At 41.5% G+C, this 22,492-nt stretch overlaps 1 protein-coding gene and 1 long non-coding RNA gene across 2 annotated transcripts in view; both read right to left on the bottom strand.

The window, feature by feature from the left end:
- The window catches only part of LOC109954714 (uncharacterized), a 204,767-nt gene extending 194,862 nt beyond the window's left edge, over positions 1–9,905 (bottom strand). The window contains exon 1 of the long non-coding RNA XR_002274177.1: positions 9,541–9,905. This is a non-coding gene — a long non-coding RNA (uncharacterized LOC109954714). The remainder of the gene's footprint in view (positions 1–9,540) is intronic.
- A 10,735-nt stretch (positions 9,906–20,640) lies between these two features.
- Positions 20,641–22,492, bottom strand: part of rragca (Ras-related GTP binding Ca) — a 12,394-nt gene continuing 10,542 nt past the window's right edge. Inside the window, exon 7 of the mRNA XM_020590136.1 lies at positions 20,641–21,926. Within this exon, the coding sequence (XP_020445792.1) occupies positions 21,772–21,926 (155 nt within the window). The 3' untranslated portion in view covers positions 20,641–21,771. The remainder of the gene's footprint in view (positions 21,927–22,492) is intronic.

Genomic DNA, 22,492 nt, shown 5'->3' with positions numbered 1-22,492 from the left:
GGGCCACAAGGCTGAGTGTCCAGGGGCCAGTGGGGGACAGTGGCCAGATCTCAGTGGTTATCATTATGTTAAGGGGAAGGTCTTCTCTGTCCCTCTCACAATCCCCCTTCCTCCTATCTCAAACTCCATTTCTCTCCCAGGGCAAAGGTGAGGCGGCCTGGGGAGCAGCGGAAGGTGAAGGGTAAGGCAGGGTGAGCTTCAGGTCAGCGGCTGTCGTTAGCGATGCAGCTTGACCTACTCACCCATTACTTGAAGTTGTATTCCCCAAGTTTCCCCCTCCCCCATCTAGTTTTTGTCATGCACTCTCATTCTCTTACTGCTGCTAGGCCAAGCTGAGATAGATGAAATGTCCCCTCCTGAATTTTAATAGGTCAAATGCTTCACAGAGGCAACGTGGTGGGAGAAGTTTGCCAAAGTCTTGGCTAGAATTAAACATAGAAATGTTTGTTTCTAAAGAATTCTTACAAAAGGAAAAATTTGACTATAATCAGATTATTATATTAATTTATTTACATGGCTCCACATGTCTGCAATAAACAAAAAAAAATGTACAAATACAGTACAGTTTTGTCTAGGAACAGAATATATGATGTATCCTACAGTATGAATTTTGCTCCTACTGAAGCTCAGTATCCCTGCATAAATCTTTACAGATAAAACTTCTCATTTTATCTCATCGCGTCTGTGGTTTCTAGTACCGGATGAATCTACAGATTGTGAATTGTAAATAAAGGAAAAGAGGGCAGAAAAGAGTGAGGAAAGGAGTTCAAGTGTGAGATGAGAAGGGCCCTTACACTTCAGATCTATGATATCAAACACACAAACATGCACTCACACACACCTGTCTAAAACACATAGCACTTTCCACAGATTAGAAATCTTCTCAGTTTACAAAAACCTCGCTGCACATAAGGTGTTCTTTTCATGGAGACGAGGCCGTCGGCGCAAAGAGCCCGAGGCTCTTTCATTGTCAAGCTCTTTTTCTATTCTTTGCCGACAACAACACCACCCTCTTTATCAGTGCAATTACAGCACAAACAGACTCATCATTGGCCCAACTGTCCTCTCCAATCGCCTCCGCTTCCACAAGCAACCTAATTAGTCCTAAAAAGAGAGAAAGCTGATGAGCAGAAAAGAGGGGCAGAGAGTGAAAAGACCAGTTATCATGTCCATTTGTGTGGGTTTGAAACACCAATTGTATGTGTTTGTGTGTGTATGGCTGTATTTTTCCACTCTGTTCCACCCCCCCTTTTCTTTTTGTTGTTGTTGTCCTCACTCTTCCTATCTCCTTTTTTTCCAGAGAAAGAAAGCCTTCAAAGGAGCGATTGTGCAGAGCAGCTGAAGTGGTCTGTTGGTAAGCGGACAGCAGAGCAACAACAAACATGGCTGGCACTAATCAGGGCCCCGGCTAATGTAAACAATGTCATTTTTTGCCCTTAATGAGCCAATTTTCAGCAGATACGAGAGGGCTAACAATTGGGGCAGCGCCTTTGATGTGATTCATCTGAAGGTTTGTTTGTGATCGCTTGGCACTTTTTGTTGGAAGCCCTGAGCCCAGCTGCTTTCATCTGCCCCTGAAAAGGGAGAGCCACGACTCACTTGGGTACAGCGGGCGGGGAATAAAAATAATTTTCTTTTCTTTCCCTGTTTTTTTAAAGACAACCACCCTCCCCCTTTTATTATAAACTAGTCCTAATCAGCTGACCGGCCCCCTCCTTGTCTCCCTCCCCTTTAGTCCCCCTCTCCACACACACACACACACACACACACACACACACTTTTGTGAACATGCATACATATACAAGAACGAAGGAGCATCATCCATGAGGGATTAAAAAAAAAAAAGTATCATTCGTACTGGGTGTCTATTGCGATCAAATAGTGAACTCATTAAAAGGCGCCCTAGTGTGCGTGCGGTAGACACTGACAGGGCCTTCATTAACATGGTGCTGACAAAAGGTGAGGCAGACCAAAGAGGCAGCCAGCGGGCCAAGTGTATGTGCTGCGGCACCTTTCAAAAAGGCACCACAGCCAGAGGCAGGCGAGATGGCAAGCACACTCCATCAAATAGCATACTGACCAAGAACAAGCTGATTCTAGTGAGAGAGAGAGAGAGAGAGATAAAGAGCTACAGTCAGGTAAAGAGACAAAGAGTTTTTCAGTGTGCACTAAATCCTGCAAACTTCCTATCTGCAGCCTGTTCAAGTCAAGCGCAGCTGTCATTTTGCTTACAAGCACTAATCAATTTCAGAAAGCTGATCAGAAAAATTTTTCCATGATGTTCCTGGGCTGGTACTTGTAGCGCTGATTATCAAAATAAAGAGAACTCTTCAAAGTTCAGTAAAAGATCTCAAGAACACACAAATAACTACTAAAAACAGGAAAGAGGGGGATATTGATGTAATGAAGGTAGTGACCAAAGGCAATACATCGCCCCATGTCCAGGCCTATTCCAATCAATCACTGGAGCTGAAGTGATGTCAACTCCAGGCTACTCAGTCAGCCAGACTCCCATTATGTCCACATATACACGCACACACCTCTGCCTGCCTCTCTGGCTATGAGTCAGGGGCCCTCTGGGGCCAACCACACACACAAATACATACACACTGCACCTGCTGGGCCCTGCAGTTACCAGCTGTCAGCTCCACGTGTTCTGTGCCGTCTGTTAAGAGAGAGAGAGAGAGAGAGAGAGAGAGAGAGAGAGAGAGAGAGTACAGAGCAAAGGGTTGCAGCAAAGTTACATGCATCAGCTGGGCCATGAACAGAGAGGGAGAAAATGACGAGAGGCCATCAAGGACATTCAACAAATGTTCAGACAAAACCTGCAATGAACAATGGCATATTTCTGCTTAACATTGGTTCAATTTTGTTAAATAACAATTGACAAAAGAAGTATGGGAGCATTTGTTTTTAATCAACAGCAGCCACCTCTGTTTCTTACACCATCTAAGACAATGACATTCTGGGAAAGTTTCCAAAGATTATGGCTGCAATATAGCAATTACCTTCCCGAAAATGAGCTCTTTAAAACACCGTAGTGCTGATCTAATATAATCAATTAAATGAGTAGTCAATCAACAGAATTTGAGCAACTAATTCTGAGCTATCAAAAACATCGAACACTGGCCGAGTCCTGCTTCTCAAATGTGAAGCTTTGCTGTACTTCTGTTGTGAATCGTTGTAAATTGAGTAACTTTGTGTTTGGGGTTGTTAATCAGAGCCAACAAGACATTTAAAGACGGTGCCTGAATCCTTGTGACGCGAGGTGCCCTGGTAACGTTACAGTGCTAAACCGCAACATTGTCAGTAGGCAGTCCAGACATGATCTTTGGTGCCTATCATCTCCCATCTTTCCCTCTCCCTTCATCTCTCTGCTTGTACAATAAAAGCATTAAATGTGAAAAAACATTAAAAACACATGCATCTTTATTGATGTCATTTTCAGGGATTTTATAAGATAAACAATTTACTGATTAATCAAAACAATAAACAATCTGCAGGCTTAAAACAGTAAGCAAAGCAACAACAACAACAACAACAACAAAATATATATATCACACTACATGAAGTACAACCAAACAGGGCAAACTGGTGCAACCATAAATTAATTTTTCTGGTAAAATAAAGCACATTACAATGTATAACCTTAGGGCATGACCTTAATCCTGAGCTTCCTCCCTCCCTCTGTAAGGGACAGAAAGATAGGAAGCCAGACTAGGGCAACAATGAAAAATATTGAGAGGGGGAAAAAAATCAATAATGTGTTGTGATGTGAAACTGATTCCCCACTGGATTTAGCTGTGCTACGTACAAGCCTATTCTCTGTGCGGCCCTGAGGTAAACAGTGTACTTTGTTACACTGTGTAGCATTAAGCCTTGGAGACCTGTACAATGATTAAGCTGTACTGGAGCACATTAGCGCAGGCCATGACATGGAAGGCGGAAAGAGGCCTGGCATGAAGGGAAAGGGAATGAAGAAAGGGGCATACCAGAGGGAAGGAGAGGAAAAAGGGGATCAAAAGCAATGAAATGAAAGAAAAACAGATGGGAAGTCAGGGAGAGGGGATAAATGTGAGTGAAGAGAAGAAACCAACAGAGATAAAAGAAAAAGAAAATGTGGACAGAGAAATCAAATATGTGTGACTTCATTTCATAATGCAGGATCATACAAGGCTCCCTTTCTACACACACGCAAGTCCAAAAAAGACAAGACAGTGAACATGAGACTCCTCAGTGTCACTGCTGACAGTAAAGAGAAAGACAGTAGGGACGGACAGCATGACTCCATGAATAGTGGCTACAAAGAGGAGTGCAGAGATGGGACAGTGGTGGGCAGAGTGAAATATTCCCTGCTGATAGCTGTTTACAGGCTATTCCCCTTCACTGCAGAAACCTGAGGCCTCACTCCCTCACTCATTTTCTCCATTTGATTTATTCCTCTGCTTCTTTCTGTGGTAAATTTGTCACTTTTGCATAATAGTGCTGTACACTAGTGTAGAGTGGTGTGATGCACTGGTGGAACTGGGATGGCAAGATATGTAAGCAGCCCAAGGTGTGATGGAAAAACTGGGAATGGGAATTGAAGACAGGGCAGAAAGAAGTTGATAGCAGCAATTCTTCCTCAATTTCTGAGGGGAAATAAAATCCCTGACCATTTTCCTAAAGCCCCAAAGTCCTGTTCGTGCTGTATCCCCCTTTGCCCCCCCGTCGCCCACCTCTCCCGTCCATCCCTCCCTCTCAGACACCACCCCTCCTCTCTTTCACTCTCTTCTTTCTCTCCTCTGTCTCTGCCCACCCCTCCACTCCCCCTCATCTCTTCAGGAGGCAGTTGTCAATCAAGTGCGTCTCCCACAATCCCTCTGGAGCTCATTGTGCCCGCGGTCGCTGGCGGAGGCAGGCGTTGCGACGCGGCGGAGAGCCGCAGATGGAGGGAGCGCTGTCAATCATTGTCACTAATTATTAATTTCTGTCACTCAGGCCCCCGTGGCAGCCATGTAGCGGGGCCCTCTCATTCTCTGTCTCTCCCTCCCTTCCTTCTCTATCCTCCTCCTCCTCCTCTCCATTCATTCTGCAAGTCCCTCTGCATCTTACTGTCCCTCCCATGTTCAGTCCCTCGTTAAAGTCCCTGCATCTCTTTCGCCTTTGCCTCTTTCGTTCAGGTCACGATGCTCCCAGTTCTCCTTCCTCTCCCTCTCCCTCCCAGGGTGAGTTGATTTGGTATGCCACCCTGTCCACAAAAAGTTCAACCTTTAGTTATGTGGTGCACGTGCACTCAGAACTGCCCCCTTCCCTCCTCTCCTCTCCTCTCCTCTCCCATCACCAGGTCAGTCCCCTTGACTCTCTGCTCCTTTTTAATTGTATTCTGCCCTCAACCCCTCTCAGGCTCTCATTTGCCCCACCTGAGCCAACCCCACCCACTACGTCCAACACGCTATGTCCAACTCCTATTCCAATTCCTCAAGAATCCCAAAAAGACACTAATATACACGTTTGCTTCTACTCCTTTTTTTAAGCTTAGATTCTGCAGTTCTCTGCTCAAGTTCTAATTGATTCAATGAACTTAGTATTTTCAATTTGCACACCAGCTCTTTCACCTGTGATGTCACTGTGATGGCAGCTAATGAGAGAGGCCTGACCCACATGTAGTTGCGACTGAGCATGAGGCCAGTCCACTGTGCTACAGGTTCTGATCTGCTCCCACCCTCACCTCATTACTAGAGGTGGTGGGCTGGGAGGCAAAGACGAGACAGATACTGTAGGTGGAGAGCAAGTGATTGTGCAAGGGAATTGATGATTAGGAGTTAAAGCACACACACAGTCATGAAAATACACTGCATACACACAAGTCCACATCTAAATATTACCAAGTCACCTACACACACACACATGCACAAGCTATACACATCTATGTCTCATGATTTACACACTCAAGTGTATTCCTAACAAACACATGCACCTTTAACCATACTGTATACATTCATCTTGCAAGCATTTTCACATTGTCACACACATGTATAAATAAGCACACAAAAACAGCATCTCTTATCACATATTGCATGTATGTGATATATAAAACATTAAATAACACATGTACATACATGTATTGCAGTCACATTTACTTGTTCACGTACATAAACTTGAGAATTTGCTCTCCCTTACAGTCATCTCAACATTTACACAAACACAGAAACACAGTTAGGCAAACTGTTTAAACAAATAATACACACAAACACACACACACACTATACACACATCTTATCCCGTCTGCTCGAGGGTTACCATTCGACAGACCTGTGCTGCTCTAATGAGGGGTCGATGAAGAGGCCAGCTGGACATCACTGATCCTTCACCTCCCTCCCATCACTCTGTAGCGCTCTCCAACCATCCATTCACCCACACACATACATACTTCTGCCCCCAGAAGCCCTTGCATGCCCCACAGTCCTGCTTTGCATACAGCTATTAACACCCCTCTACCCCTAACCTTCTGTCTCTCTGCATCCACCTCCTCCTCCCACGTCCCTCCCAGTGTCTGCCTCTTTTCCTCTGTCTCCTCTTTCCTGTTGCGGTTTTCCTCTGCACCTGTCACTTTTCCTTGTCTTCCCATCAGTTTTTCTTTTCTCTCCCTCATCCCCTCTTTCTCATCTACTCTTACCTGTCACTGTCTTTCTCTTCCCATTTGATTCTCTTTAGTCCCTTTATCAATCCCACCCCACCCCCCCATCACCAACCTCCTTTCTCTCCATCCCACAGTGTGTGTGTGTGTGTGTGTGTGTGTGTGTGTGTGTCAGCATTCAGCACCTCAGTGGAGACAGAGTTTATTGGAGTAATGCATTTATCACTGCTGCACGCCAGGCCCTCACCTCCTTCTTTGAGCCAGTGAGTAATGAAAATGGGATCATTTCTGACAACACACTGCAACACACACACAGATTCACACAAATACACTTCTCTATACATTCACTACAGCACCTAAATACTGTCACTAAAATGCTGAGATGTAAAACACACAAGCTTATATACAACACCACTGATGCAATGGAAACTGCACATAAATAACTAGACCTAAATTACCTAAATGACGCTTGTTCACAGGTCTTGACGACTTCTAATGGGATGACCTCTTGTTTCTCCACCCCCACATAACTGATTCGTGATGTTTGAGAAACTGCAGTGAATTCAGTTGCTATTTTGAGTACATCACTTCATATCATCTAAACTTACTGCATCTTTTTAGACCAGTAATCACAGTAGAAAATCTCTCTAGGACTGACAACTGAACTAACAAACCAACCCAAATACCATTAGTTGACTTAAATAGCCCCCAACCACAATCCTGAAACACAACCTACTGTCAAAGAATTATAGTTTAAATAAAAAATCTAAACATTTCACATGGAATTGAAAGGCTGCATGTCCAACTGCTTCAGTTGTTTCTAGAGAGAAAGAAATCAGGATCAAGTGTTAATGGCCAGGGGTGCCTGTCTAATCCCATTTGGTCTGGCAGAGTCAGGAGGGCAGGGGGAACTCTTCAGCAGTTTAAAACAAAACCATCACCACAGGTAATCCAGTTAGGCTCTGAACGGCCTTGACAGAACAAAACATTGCTGCAACAAACAACTGAAGCACCTCCCACTACATTAAACTCAAGAGGACAAGGTCGCATCAGTGGCAACATAAAGTTTAATCTTAGAAAACAAACTTCTCTTCAAACTGCATCCTTAAACACAGTGTAACGTAGTGGAGGAGAGCATTGCTAATACACCAAGTGGTGCGTGGAGAGCCTAAGTCAAAGGACTGCTGACTAATGTGCAGAAATGAGTGGAAATGCTCTGTGGTATTGCAGATGGCAGAGGTATTTGTTATTCATTCGGCCCTCAAGGTGCATCCACAAGGCTTGCATGAAAGTGTGTGTCTGCATGTGCATGTGTAGATGCGTGTGCTCACTGTTCTGTGTGTGGATGTGTGTGGCTTATGCTGCATCTGCAGTGCTGAGGATGCCATTAATGCTCGCTGCTGATCGCCTTCCCACATTTAAATAACAATAGTGCAGTCAGAGAAAGCATCGGTGTGAATCCAACCCACAAAACACCCAGGAGCTGCAGGCCCCACTCCTGCTGTGTGTGTGTGTGTGTGTGTGTGTGTGTGTGTGTGTAAGAGTTTAGGCACACTTGCTTATGCTTAAACATCCACCACATACATGTGAGTCTGAGAAAATACAGTAAGACAGACACAGGAGAGGAAGACAGTGAGAGAGAAGGCGGCAGGCTGCGCTAGAGTCTAAAATGCACAGCCACTGTGATGTGCAGAGAGGCCGTGTGATGAGAAGCTGCAGGTCCAGGAAGCTGCCACATAGTGTGCCACACAGCGAGTCATAAAACCTGGAACCGAGTTAGGATTTTTGCACTTCCAGTTCCGATCCCCCGAGGTCATTGGGTTTTTGGCTAGATACATTTTCATGTTTTATTCTATGACATAAAATACATGGGCAAATACCGCACTCGTAATATTTTACGCAGTTTATGCAGTTGCTAAAAAGTGGCTATATGAGACTACAGAGGCTGTCTGGGATATTAAACACCGAATACAGAGATTCATCTACGGTCTGCGCACTAGCCCGCCTTTACAGCCTTACTGTAGCCTATGTAAACTCACTCACTTGCAAAGTATTTTAACTGACACAGCCATGATCACTATCTAGATCAGGTCATGTTAAGAGGAAAGGATTTTGTAAAAGAGGTAATCGCACTAAATCAGTTTACAGGTTGCAAGCTGTGGTGGTGATGCTGAAGTCATGGGAATTTTTACTTCTGGCAATCATATTTGACTTTCCAAAAAAAAAAAAAATCATTAAAGTGGCCTTAATTTGTGAAGATTATCTTGCTGAACAAAATGTGTGCTATAAACTCTTTTGGTACAGAGTTTATTTCCTGCCATAATACTAAAGCCTGTGGGAAAATCCCACTGGCTTTTGGTTGAAGAAACCAGGGTTATGCAAACTTCCAGGTTGGCCTAGAAAAAATATGTGATCCCTACAGCACTCTATCAGCTGTACTGATGGCCCTCAACCCCAATGGATGAGCTGCCTGTCCTTTAAAATTAATACAGCACTGGACAGAATACAAACTGTAGAGACTTATTTTTCACTTCAGATATAATGCATATTTCAAGTTTGCCCTTATTGCAAAGTGCCTTCATTAAAACCATCTATTTGATATTACAGGCACAGAAAGGTACAGCAGAACCTCTATTCAGAAGTTGTCTTCACTAAATAAAATGCACAGTCATAAAATTCTATGGATATATGGATTATGAGCATCAAGCACACTAGCATTCATGTCGTCCCTAAGCCAAAGCAGCGATAAAGTCAAGGAAAAGTAACATCAAATGTCTTTCCACCTACTGGACACACACTTATTTTAAAACACAAAACAAACAATCAGCACAAGAGGAAGTGGGCGTACAATTTATAATTTAGCCCCAACAAACAGAAGCATCCTACAGTGGACAAACTCAGTCAAACTCAAGGGTACTTACCAAAAATGCATCCTATCGCCTATTTATAGATTAATTTGGCCCATCTCCTCGGTTGTGTCGTTAACAGCCCAATTAGGTGTTAACATGAGATAACCTGCTAATGTGTTTACTACATTATCCATCTCTAAAGTTCATTTGTTATCTACCGACCGCACCAAAGATATTTACTGCGCTGGTGACGCCGCTGTAGTGAACGAGTTTAATAGGATACAGTTTCCTGTGATATCTGCTGAAAATACAAACACACCTAAAATAATGTAACTGACTAACTTCTCAGCAGCAGTGCGGGTAAAAATACTCAGACGTCAGTAAGAACTGCAAAACACGTCTCACGTAGGAGGGCACATGGACAGGTGGAGCACAGGTGCGTTAATTACCTTGCGTCATTAGCCCGGGACGGCGCACAATTTAGCCTTCACTTGGGCACCATATTCAACAGCCAGTGCGCTAAGATCTGACCGGTGTTATGTCGAAATCTGTTTCCCCATTGACAAGTGTTTCCCCTAACGTTAACCTGACCTTTTTATTACTATGTGTAGCCTGGTGTGAGCAGACATATATTATACTTTCACATTTAGGATACTTTTTCTCAACATATGTTTATATTAGCACCGGGTTATTGTATGAAAATATATTTATTATTATTATTTTGTATAATTTTTATATTAATGTATACCTTTTTAACCATTTTGCACCATGTTAACAAGACAAATTCCTTGTATGCAGAAACATACTTGGCAATAAAAGTGTTTCTGATTCTGACATTTACATATCTAACATCTAAATAATGAGCCTTGTTCTTTCTGACCTTTAGAAGAAACAGCTGCACCCTTTAGCCCAGTCTGCTTATATATACTGTAGCTCACTGTTTGTACTTTGTGTGGATGGGAAGGTGTGCTTGATGAGCTCTGAATGTACACATAAGAAGTGTATGTTTTTGTATCTGTCTCCAGTGTGTATTTAATCCAAAACAAACTCAGGAGAATTTATCTTGACACAAATTCCTTTTACTGTTCTCCTTTTATAATTAAAGATACCATTCTGCCTCAGCATCTTTCCATCCACTTTTCTTTGTTTTTCAGTCCATCCTGTACATTCCTGCAACCACAAACACACACATTCCCCACAGACACAGATGTGGGATGCATCTTACCTCTCTGTTACACAGTCTGAAAATGTTCACTGTGCCAGTACACCCACTTGCTGGCATGTATATTCACACACTGAAATACACACACTAACGTGTATACTGTATTGTACATCTCTAAACATATGCACATGGACTGATCCCATTCTGATTCTTTCTTGTACAAGTGACCTCACTGTAAAATAGAAGGTTTTTAAAACCATGGTTCCCATAAATAAAGCACAACAATTCTCAGCTATCCTTCTGAAGGAACTGATACATTTAGAATGCTTATATGCATCTTGTTTTATTTCTCTTGTGATGTGCCACGAACTGATGCTTACCAATCACAAGAGCACACCAGCACACATGACAAGTAGAGGAAGGAAGTAAAGAGACAAGGGAAGTAAAGTAAAAGTGGGATGCCACGAGAGTAGATGAGTCGAGAGACTTTTGAAAAAAAAAAAACTGAGAAAAAGACAGACAAAAAGAGTGAGAGGCTGAGTCTAATAAGAACCAAGAGACAGCGTGCTGGTGTCTTGTGGTGCCATTTGAATACAGGGCAGCAGCAGCTGGAGTCTGTGTTGAACAGCTCTGCACTTCACACAGAATCACCATCAGGAGAGCATAGCGCAGGTAGTACTCTGCTGGAGTCTTATGCTGCTTCACACGCTCCCACAGACCAGCCTCTGTGTGTGTGTGTGTGTGTGTGTGTGTGAATAAGTTGGAGCTCCATGGTTGTCATTACTCAGCCAATGTAATGTGCTCCCCTTTCTAGCATACCATATTGGGGCTGGTGTTCCCACTGCTGGCTTACAGAAAGGAAAGGACTGGCCTCACCTCTGTTCTGAATGCATTAGCACACATCACAATTTCAATCTGGACCTCAGCACAGGTTCTCCATGAGTCTACTGAATAGTAACAGAGTGTATGCATGCAAGTGTGTGTGTGTGTGCACGCAAGAAAGAGAGGTTGCAACAGAGTTTAAAAATACCCATACTACTCTTCAGTGCTAGTAAGTTGTATTATGAGAAACTTCCAGGGCACACAGCAGGGTCATTAGCATGACTGCCAGATTGAGAGGCAGAGGAAGGAAGTGGAGAAGGAAGGAAAGACTGAAGGGAAGAAGGAAGAAAAATACCAAAGTTTCCAAAACAAGTGAGCATCCAGTCATGATTATGCTCACATAATCCAAAGACAAGCACGACCCTCTGACCTTTCACTGTCTTTCTCAGCCACTGCCACATTGATGATTGGCACTTCTACACAACATCTGCCACCTCTATGGTCCAATGAGTCCCTGCTGTTCATTAAGGTACGTTTTCTTTTCATTTTAATATCCGTGTCTATTGCTTATTCAGCAGTGATGGAAGCTGATTCACAATACAAACTCCACTAAGATTCAAAAGGAAATAGTTTACTTAATACACTTGTTAAAGGTTGTCACGACTGGAGAGGAGGACTTGTGCAAATCAAATGCAAAATACACTGAGGAAAATTGAGAGCTTTCTGGACAAGAAGAAAAAATTTTTGTATGACTAGAAAATGAATAGAAGTAAACTAAAGACAAAAACCTCTACATGAAAGAAAATTGAAAGGCTAATCAGATAACCGAGAAAGAAGAAAGTAAATAAAAGAGATAACCAAGGAGGAACACAGGAAAACTACAAGCTCTACTTAGTAAATAACATGTAGGTTCACAGGAAACTTTAGCTCAAATCTTCAAAACAGACAAGTACAGAGGAGATCAAGCTCAGGAACAGTTGGTATCATGGGGGACTAAGGGCAGGCTGACACAAAAGATGAAGCAAACACAAATATAAACCAGGAACTAGAGTCCAAATACTATGAGTAAACAGTTCAGAAGGGAGAAGGCAAAGACCAGGTCCAAAAAAAGTAATCAGGTGAGTACACAATGAGGTGCTGGATGATCATTGTACAGGATAGGGAAAATTTAGCAATGAGAGAAACATGTCTATAGTTAAATGCAGGTTGAGTGAGTGCACAGATGAGTGGAGGTTGAGTTAGTGAACAAAGACATGGGCAGTGGCTAATGTGACAGGGAAACATGAGGCAGAGAGTGGGATTGACACCTAATCTGGCAGCCACTTGACTAAATCCCCTAATAAAGTAGTTAAAACTAGCTTCAGCTTGGCCATTTAGAACATTAAGATGTTAAACATGCATTGCTGCTTAATCTACTTTTGAAACATAAACTCTATTTAGCAGAAAATATTTCACTTCTTTTACTATAATAAGATTTGAACGCAGGAGTTTCCTTGTATTTGTATTTTGATTTAAGGAATCTTAAATGGGCTTACACATAACTGTATCACTTTTATTAGGTGTGTGTATTTTTACAATGTATTACATTTGAAACACAAGCCTTTCATTTTGTGATTTCATTTGGCATCGCGCTAATCAATGTGGCACAGTTGTATGTGACCTGAGGATCATTGTTTTTAATGTTCTGCTGCATTACAATCCTCCCAAGTCTTTCTAAACACGTCCACTCCATCACCTTTAAGTCCACTTCTGCTGAAAATTCTCAGAGGCCTTTTTGACAGCTATTACAACACTAGTCTGCTGCCTAGCGCCGTTCAACACCAAGGAGCCTGTTTATTGTTTCAATAGCAGCTGCTTTAGTATTCCTTGTGCTGCTGTTGCTCCCTTTAGGAACAACAAACTGAGAAAAAACAAACAACACTTGCATGGCTAAAGGACATGCCTCGGTTGTAAAGAGATACATAACATAAAAAAACCCCAGATATTAATGGAAAGGCTAATAAACTCTTGATGTCCCAGAGTGTTGTGAGGGAGTTATTGCTGCAAGAGCAGGTTTTTCTCAGATTTTATTTTGAAGAATTGTCCAGGGCCTTCGTCAGTAATATTGACTTGTTATTAAACTTCACTGCTACCTGACTCTATTAAAATTTCCCCTGAGAAATTTAAAGAGTTTTTAACATTCTTTGACCAAAAAAAAAAAAAAAAAACACTCAGGATTTCAACCTCCCATAGCCGGGACATTCAGATTAGTGGCAAATTAAAGGAAGACCCTGAATAACTGAGTGTAGAAACCTAATGAATCGACATGCTTCCATACAGGACACAAAGGGTCATGGAATAGTTTGAAAAGTATGATACAATATATTCCTCACAGTTGATAGAACTTTTTTTATTAGGCATAGGAGAATCTGAACTGACGTGCTCACCAATACCATCATCAAAACACAAGCTGGTTTGAAAAATGTTCTTTCCTGAAGAACCTGATGACGAGGCTCATGGTGCATCATCTTAAGACGCTTCATGTTGTTTAGCTGAGTCATCCATTTGAATCTGTCACTGTAATTGCTGAGCAGTTTCCCCCCCATGGGACACACCAAGCCGATGGTTGGCCGTCAGCCACTGTCGGGCCATTGGTGATTCGACATGTTGAATTGGTTGGGCCTTGACGGTGAGAGAGACTTCTCTGATTGGCTGTTCAGCTTAGCAAATCAGTTCACAAGAAGAGAACATTTTGGGAAAGCTCCTTGAGCCTGTATCCATGATTTCACATGTTTTTAGCAGTTTTTCTTTGTTTTTCGTCTCCTCAACCTCCTTTCTTCTTCTACAACCAAAAGACCAGGGGCTGAGGAGGATTTGTAACTTCTTATCAGACATATTCTTGATTAGAATCGGGTAAAAACAACAGCTGTGTTGAAGGAGAGCTACTTTGTTTACAGCTTGTATTTCCGCTGTCTAGCTCTTCTTCCTTCCGTTTTTGAATGGTGAATACAGATACACCACCTGGTGGGAGGGAGAGTTATTTCTGTCAAGCAGGCGCAGAACATACATGTTAGTCGGCCTTTGGCTGTAGTCTGTGTGGTGTGTTCAAGTGCCACTTTTTCAACGTGGTTGGCCCGGACAAAGGTGACGTGAGGTGATGCAACAGTCGTCCTACATCACTGGTCATTCACGTCAGCTTGGTGTGTCTCTGCCCTAAGTCAACTGCACAACGATTTCCTAAGTTAAGCCTGCAACAGGCAGCGTCTTTGGTGACAGAATATTTTACAAGCCTACTCTTTTTTTGTCAGTGTTTAAATCCAAAATACTGTAAAGTGTTTTATGTCTGCATTTTTCTAAGAGTGAATTTATTAGTCTTAACTTACAAACACTAACAAACAAGATAACAATATCTCGTGTGAAACACTGACCTGTTTCAAGCACTGTAAAAATTAGGACTTAGCACTCAACTCACAACAGCAAGACACAACGTCATTACAACGTCACAACTGTCTGGTTTCTTCTCTAACACTAATGAGCAAGTGAGAAACAGAGAGAGTACCCTGATTAGTCTGGCAGCATCAGTGTCAGACACTCAGCGGGGCATCCACAGCTCAGTGTGTGCGTCTGTGTGTTACGTGTATATTCAAGCATTTGTATGACTGCCAGTCTTCCCTCTCTTTCTCACTTTCTTCAGCTTTTCTTTCATTCTCTAAGCTCCAGAAACTCTGATTCCTGCATTTGCTCAGCCTGGCAAATGACTGCAGGGGCTGACAGTCCACTGTCAGCATGCACCGCCACAGTCAATAACGCTGTCCCATGTCACCACACTACACTGGCTAAAGCTCACATTTCTTATCCCTCCCAAAAACTGCTGCTTAACAGCCCTTTTCTGCTTTTGCCAATCCTGCTAAACTCAGCGCCATATCCCCCTCACACGCCCCCTCTGAAACCCTCCACCCTGACACATTTCTGGTTCTCCAAATGACCAGAACATTCTTGGGAGAAGTGAATGCTGCATATTTTAAGGCCAAAAGTAGTACCAAGTAAAATTTGGGACCAAATGTGATGTGCTTTTCACGATGCCCCTGAATTCTAAGCAAGTGACGGGCGACTGATCTAGCTGTCTTTCTGTAACAAGCTGGGGTCATGTAGGCTATACTCAAACACACATGTGAAATGCAGACTCGCATATACATGCATGGGGTGCAGTGGAGCTCAGGCAAGTGTTACCAAGAAATTGTAGTTTCCACGATAATCCACTTCTCCTCTATCGTGTTCCATTAACCTCACAGTTTACACACACGCACAGTCTTCGTCTCAGCCCACACAGGTCTCCACATACACGCATGTCTGTCAGCGTCAAGGCCTGTGTTGTCCAGCTCCATTGTGTCTGCATGAGGCTGAGATAATGGCATCTGTCGCTGCTCCTTTTGTCAGCACTGTCCCTGGCCCCTGCTCACTGCTAGTCCCCATTAGCTGGCTGGTGGCCTGCTGGCCCCTACGCTCCACGCTCTGTTGCCTGACCGAGAAAATACAAGAGACGCCTGTCCCTTCCTCTAACTCCCACTTTTGTTATCCTTCTTCCCTCTCCTGTCTTCATCCAGATCCTCCCACTGCTGCAGATTAAAGGTAGTTGAGTAGTTTGGTAAACTGTAGAGGTGTAAACTTAAATAGCAGACTGTCTAATGTTGGTTGATTTGTAGGGAGATGAAAAATAGGATTTCTTAGTACAAATAAATTGTTCCAACACCATAATATACACTGAATTGCCCCACTTTTTTGCTAGAGCATTTTCCAGCACAGGCACTTATAGTTTATGTTGCAGATGGATCAGCCATATCAACTTTAGGACTACTACTAATCACTATTGTCATTATCAATCCATCTGCTATTAATGTATGCAATAAATTTATGGCCTATTAAATGCAGAGGAAAGTTCTCAATTGATTTCTTAAAGCCCAAGTTGATGCCATCAAATTTATTGCTTTTCACAATAAAAAGTAACAACTCTTCATATTGAGCTGATGTGATTAAGGGCTTTGGAGGGACTTATGCTTGGATCTTGAGTTAAACAATTAAGATAACAACAAAATTAATTGATTATAAATACAGTATAGTTGACTAATAGGTTTTCTGTCCAACGGCTTGAATAGACTAATTAATCAGATTAACTCAATCTAATTAAAACAATTTTAAAAGGAGAAGAGATAAATCTTGATGAGAAATCTAAATAACTCTCATTCCGAATGGAAACAGAATAAAACACTTAAGACAGTGAGGTTTGTTTTACAATACCTAACCTATGTTTATACTCTTAAGGATGTGAAAGTGCCTCTAAATGCAATGGCTAAGTTTGAATGTGCAAGCTGCTACTGTAATATCTGCTGTTATGTAATTTTTATAACCCATATTTTTACACTTGGAAATATTTATTTGTGTTTTGAGATTTAAATGTTACTTTATGGATGTGCTGCAATAAACTCATAATCTCAACTTCAAATCATGTTATCGTTGCATTATGCAACTTTATGAACAACTAGGGACTTCTTCACTTCTCATTTTGACCAGAAGTGAAGCAGCACTGTGGAAAACATGACGTGAACTGTCAGACGCGTGCTGCTGAGAGCTCTGTTTGCAGACTGTAGTACAGTAATGTCAGACAATCTCTAAACTGTCCATCTCAGCACCAGCTTTCCTTGTCTACGCCGCATAATTACACTCAGTGGAGCTGCGTTGCCTTACAATATAACAAATGAAGTCTGTATTACATCTGTCACCTACCTGAGCTGCCTCACTTGGTCACATCATTTTCCCTGTCTCTAATAAGCATGGCTAATAAAATGTAAAGATGGGAGATAATGCAAGCTGACTGAGCTTTATTAAGAATGTAATGGCAATATCATTGTTGTAATGATACTAGGACATCTAAGAAGAAGGGTGGACTGGCATGAGGAAGTGAGCGTGACATCACAGGCAAAAGTATATTCTGCTCCCTTTATTTCATTATTGCTAAAGCTTCCTTATTAGGGACAGGGGGTGAAGCAGTGTTGCCTTTGATAAAGCAAGGCAATTTCAGCAGCTGCTACAGAACCAAATTACAGTTGTACATCATGCAGTTCACTCTCTACTGCTTCCTCAACTTCAGTCTTGCTTTTCTCCAGGTCTCTCTATGTGGAAGTACGGTGTGTGTGATATTGATCTGCCTGCACTGTGAGGCAGAAAGACCGAGATAAGAGTGGGGGGAACAACAGCTAAAACAGCAGACAACAGCCCCATCTAGAGGCTTTATTAAGTCACTGTATGACTGAGTGGACATCACAGGATGCATAGTGTACACACACACACACACACACATACACACACACACACACACACACACACACCCACACACACACACATACATTTTTGATTAGAATTTCCATTCAAATCATACTGGACATTCTGGCTTCTGAAATGAATTTAATGAAATCAATTTAAAATTCAGAAATGGTCGCTATTTGTCATTTTTTTATAACTAAACAGACTCATTCAAAATATGACGCATCATAAAGTGAATGCTGTTATCAAGGATGAACATGCTTACAAACAGTAAAGGACGTTAATCATAAATGCTTGTGATAGAAGGGCTATTTAGAATTTGTCTAATAAACTGTAATCCAACATTTGCACTACTGTCTTGCACTATGAAACAAACATTTTGCAGATTTTATACACCTGGTTTTTGCTGATATAAGTGCAATAGCTGTTCTGTAAATTGCTAACAAGTGTAATTTCTCTTTCAAATGCATTTTTTTCTATTTAACTTTGTATTGGTTCCTCGTTTGATTTGTGACTAGTGCATCAAAACACTTTATATTATTATTGTTACATATATAAATGTATATAATGTTCATATAATGTATATGATTTTGCATGTTGATGTATACAATTTTGTAGTTTTGTTGAAATTCTTTTAAGGTTACTCATCTATGCATCTGTTTTTGTATTTCTGCTAGACATGGGATTAATAACATTTTGACTTTTTAATCATATCCACAAACTACACTATAGCCTTTAAATAATTTCACTGAGGGCCCTGCACCTGCTCAGTCTGATGACCTTCAAAACATCTTCATGATGACCTCTGCCCTTCTCTGAACATAAAGTGACTTGCAGATCAACAAACCATCAGGTTGACAGGCCTAACCTATATGCCATTAGGTCGTGGAGATATCACACTCTGCTTTAATTCACCATCTTTCAGAGTGTCACACTTTATATTCCTTGGCATGGGTAGGCTACATGAGGATGCATAATTTATCTCAAATTAGAGCCTGTTTGAGTAAGCATCAAAGCAAGGCGGCTAAGGTTGGAGGAGAGCTTAAGGAACCGCAGGGAAACCATCGCCAGGATTAATGCAGGAGATTTTTATAAGAAATTACTGGCTTAATGAAGTGGATAAAAAAAGCTGTCAGTGTTTTATTGCATCTAAATTGTGTGGAAGTGATGTTTAGCTGTCTCGCCTACTCCCCACATAATGGGTCGTGACAGTAGCTTTGAGGCTTATTTAACTTAACTGGTGAATAACTTGCATGGCGAAGCTATTCACCAAGTTGTTTTTATATGCACCGAGCCAGAAAGGGGATTTTTCTTGGCTCCTTTCTCACTCATTACAATTCCATATGAGCAACAGTCAACTCAAGTAAACTGACAATTAACAATTTATCTAGTTACTTAGTTGAATAAAATTTGCAAAGGTTAAAAAGATCATTTAGGCTGTTAATGCAGAAAATATCCAGTCAAAAACTTAGAGTGGACGTGAGCTAAAGCCTGTTTCATCAGTACTGACTAATCCGATTTACCCTATTATGTTCATACTGCAGGGCTAATAAATGAAACGGGGTCCATTTACTGCTGGCTCTGGTTACAGAATCTGCTGACATTTAGAGTTGAACCTTAACAGGCTGTACAGTTCATCACAGAGGTTCGGTAAACGATGTATGCTCACTGTAAAATTAACAAGCATATAACACTTATTGGTCTTGGAGCAGAGACAAAAATGAATAATACACTGAGGGGGGGGGGATGCTTCAGCAGTCCTGCAGCACCATCTCCTGTTTCTTTGTGGTCTTGCATTAGATTAGACAGACTTGTCAAACTGAATCCAAACAGTTCTTCGTTTGCTAATGGTAAAATTATTTGGTTTCCGGAATGACTTTTTTCCTTCCTTAAATACACTCCTGGGCAAATACATACAATAATATAAACAAAATTTTAATTTTCATTTATTTTACACAGTATCACAATACACAAAACCAATCATCCATCAAATTGATATGCAAGTGTTTATTTTCATTAACTGATGACGATCTCAAGCCTGTTACAAGAAGCAAGTTCAGGGACATAACCTGGAGCCCTCTGCAGAATAAAACCCACAATACCTTCAGATCTGGAACACAATACTGGGTTTTACTCAGCAAAGTTATCCAGGAGTTAGTCCTGCTTCATGAGTCAGGTTTCTGGTCTTTCGATACAGTCAGTCCTAGTTCCCACATGTCACCCTGCTATAAACAAACAGGAAAAGGCAGGCATGAACACCTCATGTATTATTATAATGCCAAGAGTAATGAAATTTGGTCATTTTCTCTTCCTTTATTGGTTACATTTTGTTTGGTTAGTTTCCCACCTTTAGACACAATGAAGAGTGTTAAGGTTGACAACACGCTGAAGTATGCATGCTCGGAATAAGTACATTCTGTTTTGTTTTTTTAAATCCTGCTAATCAGAGCCAAACTAAGTACAACATATAGGTTAGTCTTGGCCAAGACTGAAACTGTAGGTGGAAAAACATGCAAGTTTCAACCAGTTCTATCATCCCAAAATGTCTTGGGCTGTCAATCCGGAGTGTCAACCCTTTCTTCAGCCCTGCACCTCAGCCATACCCAATACATTCCTTACATAGCATAGCAAATACAGTTTTAACCATGACATATTTTCTTGTTTCTTATTTATTTAAAGGATAATTTGGGGTTTTTTTTTTTGACCTGCTGTATTTCCCCCTAAAAGTCAATATGGTGACTCTATAGCTAGTGCTAATCTTGCTATCACTACCTCTGTTGTAGAGATTCGGGGAAATTAAAAGTTGCATTAAACACTGTCGGAGTGGTTCACCTCTGAAAGTGATCAGAGTAAACATGTCAGTCAAATCACTGTTCACACTTATGTATGATTTGACTGACATCATGTTTATTCTGAGCTCTCGGAGGCCAACCGATTGCCCAGATGACGCTATTTAACTCATTTCACTGAATCTCTACAACAGAGACCATGACATTAGCTCTAGAGGCACCATACAACCTTTAGAGAAATAGAGCAGGTTAAAAAAAAAAAAGTTATCCTTTAATATTTTTGGCAGTGCTTTTGCAAAAACATTTCTATATTTCCAACCTATCAAAGTCAGTCAAAAGTTTGATTTTCATTGGAGCACAGAGAAAAGTTACTTTCACTGATTGCAAAGAGTTTAATTATACTAAGCTGCTGTTACTGACAAGACAAACAGATATAAAGAGCCTTCACCAGTACAAACAAAGAGCCCAGTCTGGGATCTAATCTAATCTTTCATTGAAACACACACACACACGCGCACGCACGCAGACCAATTTAGATGGACAGCCTGTTCATAAAACCTTGTTTTCCTTTCATAAGTGAAACCAAAAAAGTGAGTTCTGGGCAGCATTCAGGTCGGGTGAGGTGAGTGTCAGTGAGAGAAAGCTTGCACTCCTGTCAAGCTTCATCTATGTAAGGCCATCTCTGAACGTGTGGGTAAGGACTTGCAGTTTACATCCACCATCTTTTATATCAGCACAGAAGTGGTCAGCGTGGGTTTATCACTAGACAGATTCCTGCAAACTGACATCACAGTTTGTCCATAGAAAGAAGTTACAACGAAGGTTTGTCTTCCCTCCTTACATTGTTCATACAGAAAGACCAGCAGCTAAATATCACAGCCTTTGACCGCTTTAGGAAATCCAAAGTGACAACCAACACCTTTTTCTGTCCAGGTGCAGTTTTACTCTCTAGACTTCCTCACAGCCAACACGGTGCTTTGCATTTGCCTGAAAAGGATGCTTGAATTTCCCTTCCATTTCAGCCTGACCCCTCTTGTGCTCCAGTGCTGCTCCCATGCTCTCTTGGCTCAAGCCATCTCAGTGCTTTAGGTGCTGGGAGCAAGGGATTGTGATCGGTGTGCTGGTGAGCCCCAGTTTAGTAGTCTCTCCTCCACAGGCTCCCTGGCCCTTCTCTGCCTTTCCTTTCCTCTTCCCTCTTTTTGCATCTTTTTATTTTATATTTTGCATCAGTGTCTAGACAGTGTTGAGTGGCGTGCCGTTCAATGCAACAGCCTTGTTGCAGGGCGAGCCCACAGCCTGGGGGCCCACTGGGCGCTGGGTGGAAACGCCCACCTCAAACACTTCATGGATGGCCTTCCGGAAACAGTGGAAGTTATAGTCTATCAATCCTAAGGAGACAACGATAAAACTGCTTAATAGTTTTTTTTTTTAAATGACATGAAAATCATACTTTCCAATACCTACAAAAAATTTACTACATCATGACTAACAGAAAAAACTATTATCTGATTTATTCATTCACATAGAGTCAGTAGGTTGCGTCATGTTAGGCTCAACTATTATGCTGTAAGAACAAGAAAAATCTGGGCTGTAGGTTGTGGCGTTGTTCTGTATTGTAACAGGAACATATAATGTAATAATATTTGTATGTACAGTCATGTGAAAAAATTAGGACACCCTTTGAAAGCATGTGTATTTTGTAAAAATTTTTATATATGGTTATTTAATCTCCATTTTAACAATACAGAGAGATTAAAGTAATACAACTAAACAAGTAAAACTGAAGAAAAGTCTTTTCAAGATCTTCTGTAAATGTAATTCTACAAAAATGCCTATTCTAACTGAGGAAAAAGATAGCACACCCTCACATGTATGCCCTCTTAAAATGGCTCAAATCACACACAGGTATATCACACCAGGTGCACATAATTAGTAGATCGTTACTCAGCATTTT

Source organism: Monopterus albus, unplaced genomic scaffold (assembly GCF_001952655.1).
Source record: "Monopterus albus unplaced genomic scaffold, M_albus_1.0 scaffold11.1, whole genome shotgun sequence".
NCBI lineage: Eukaryota > Metazoa > Chordata > Actinopteri > Synbranchiformes > Synbranchidae > Monopterus > Monopterus albus.
Note: the sequence above shows the minus strand (reverse complement) of the source record. Positions and strands in the feature narration are given on the sequence as shown.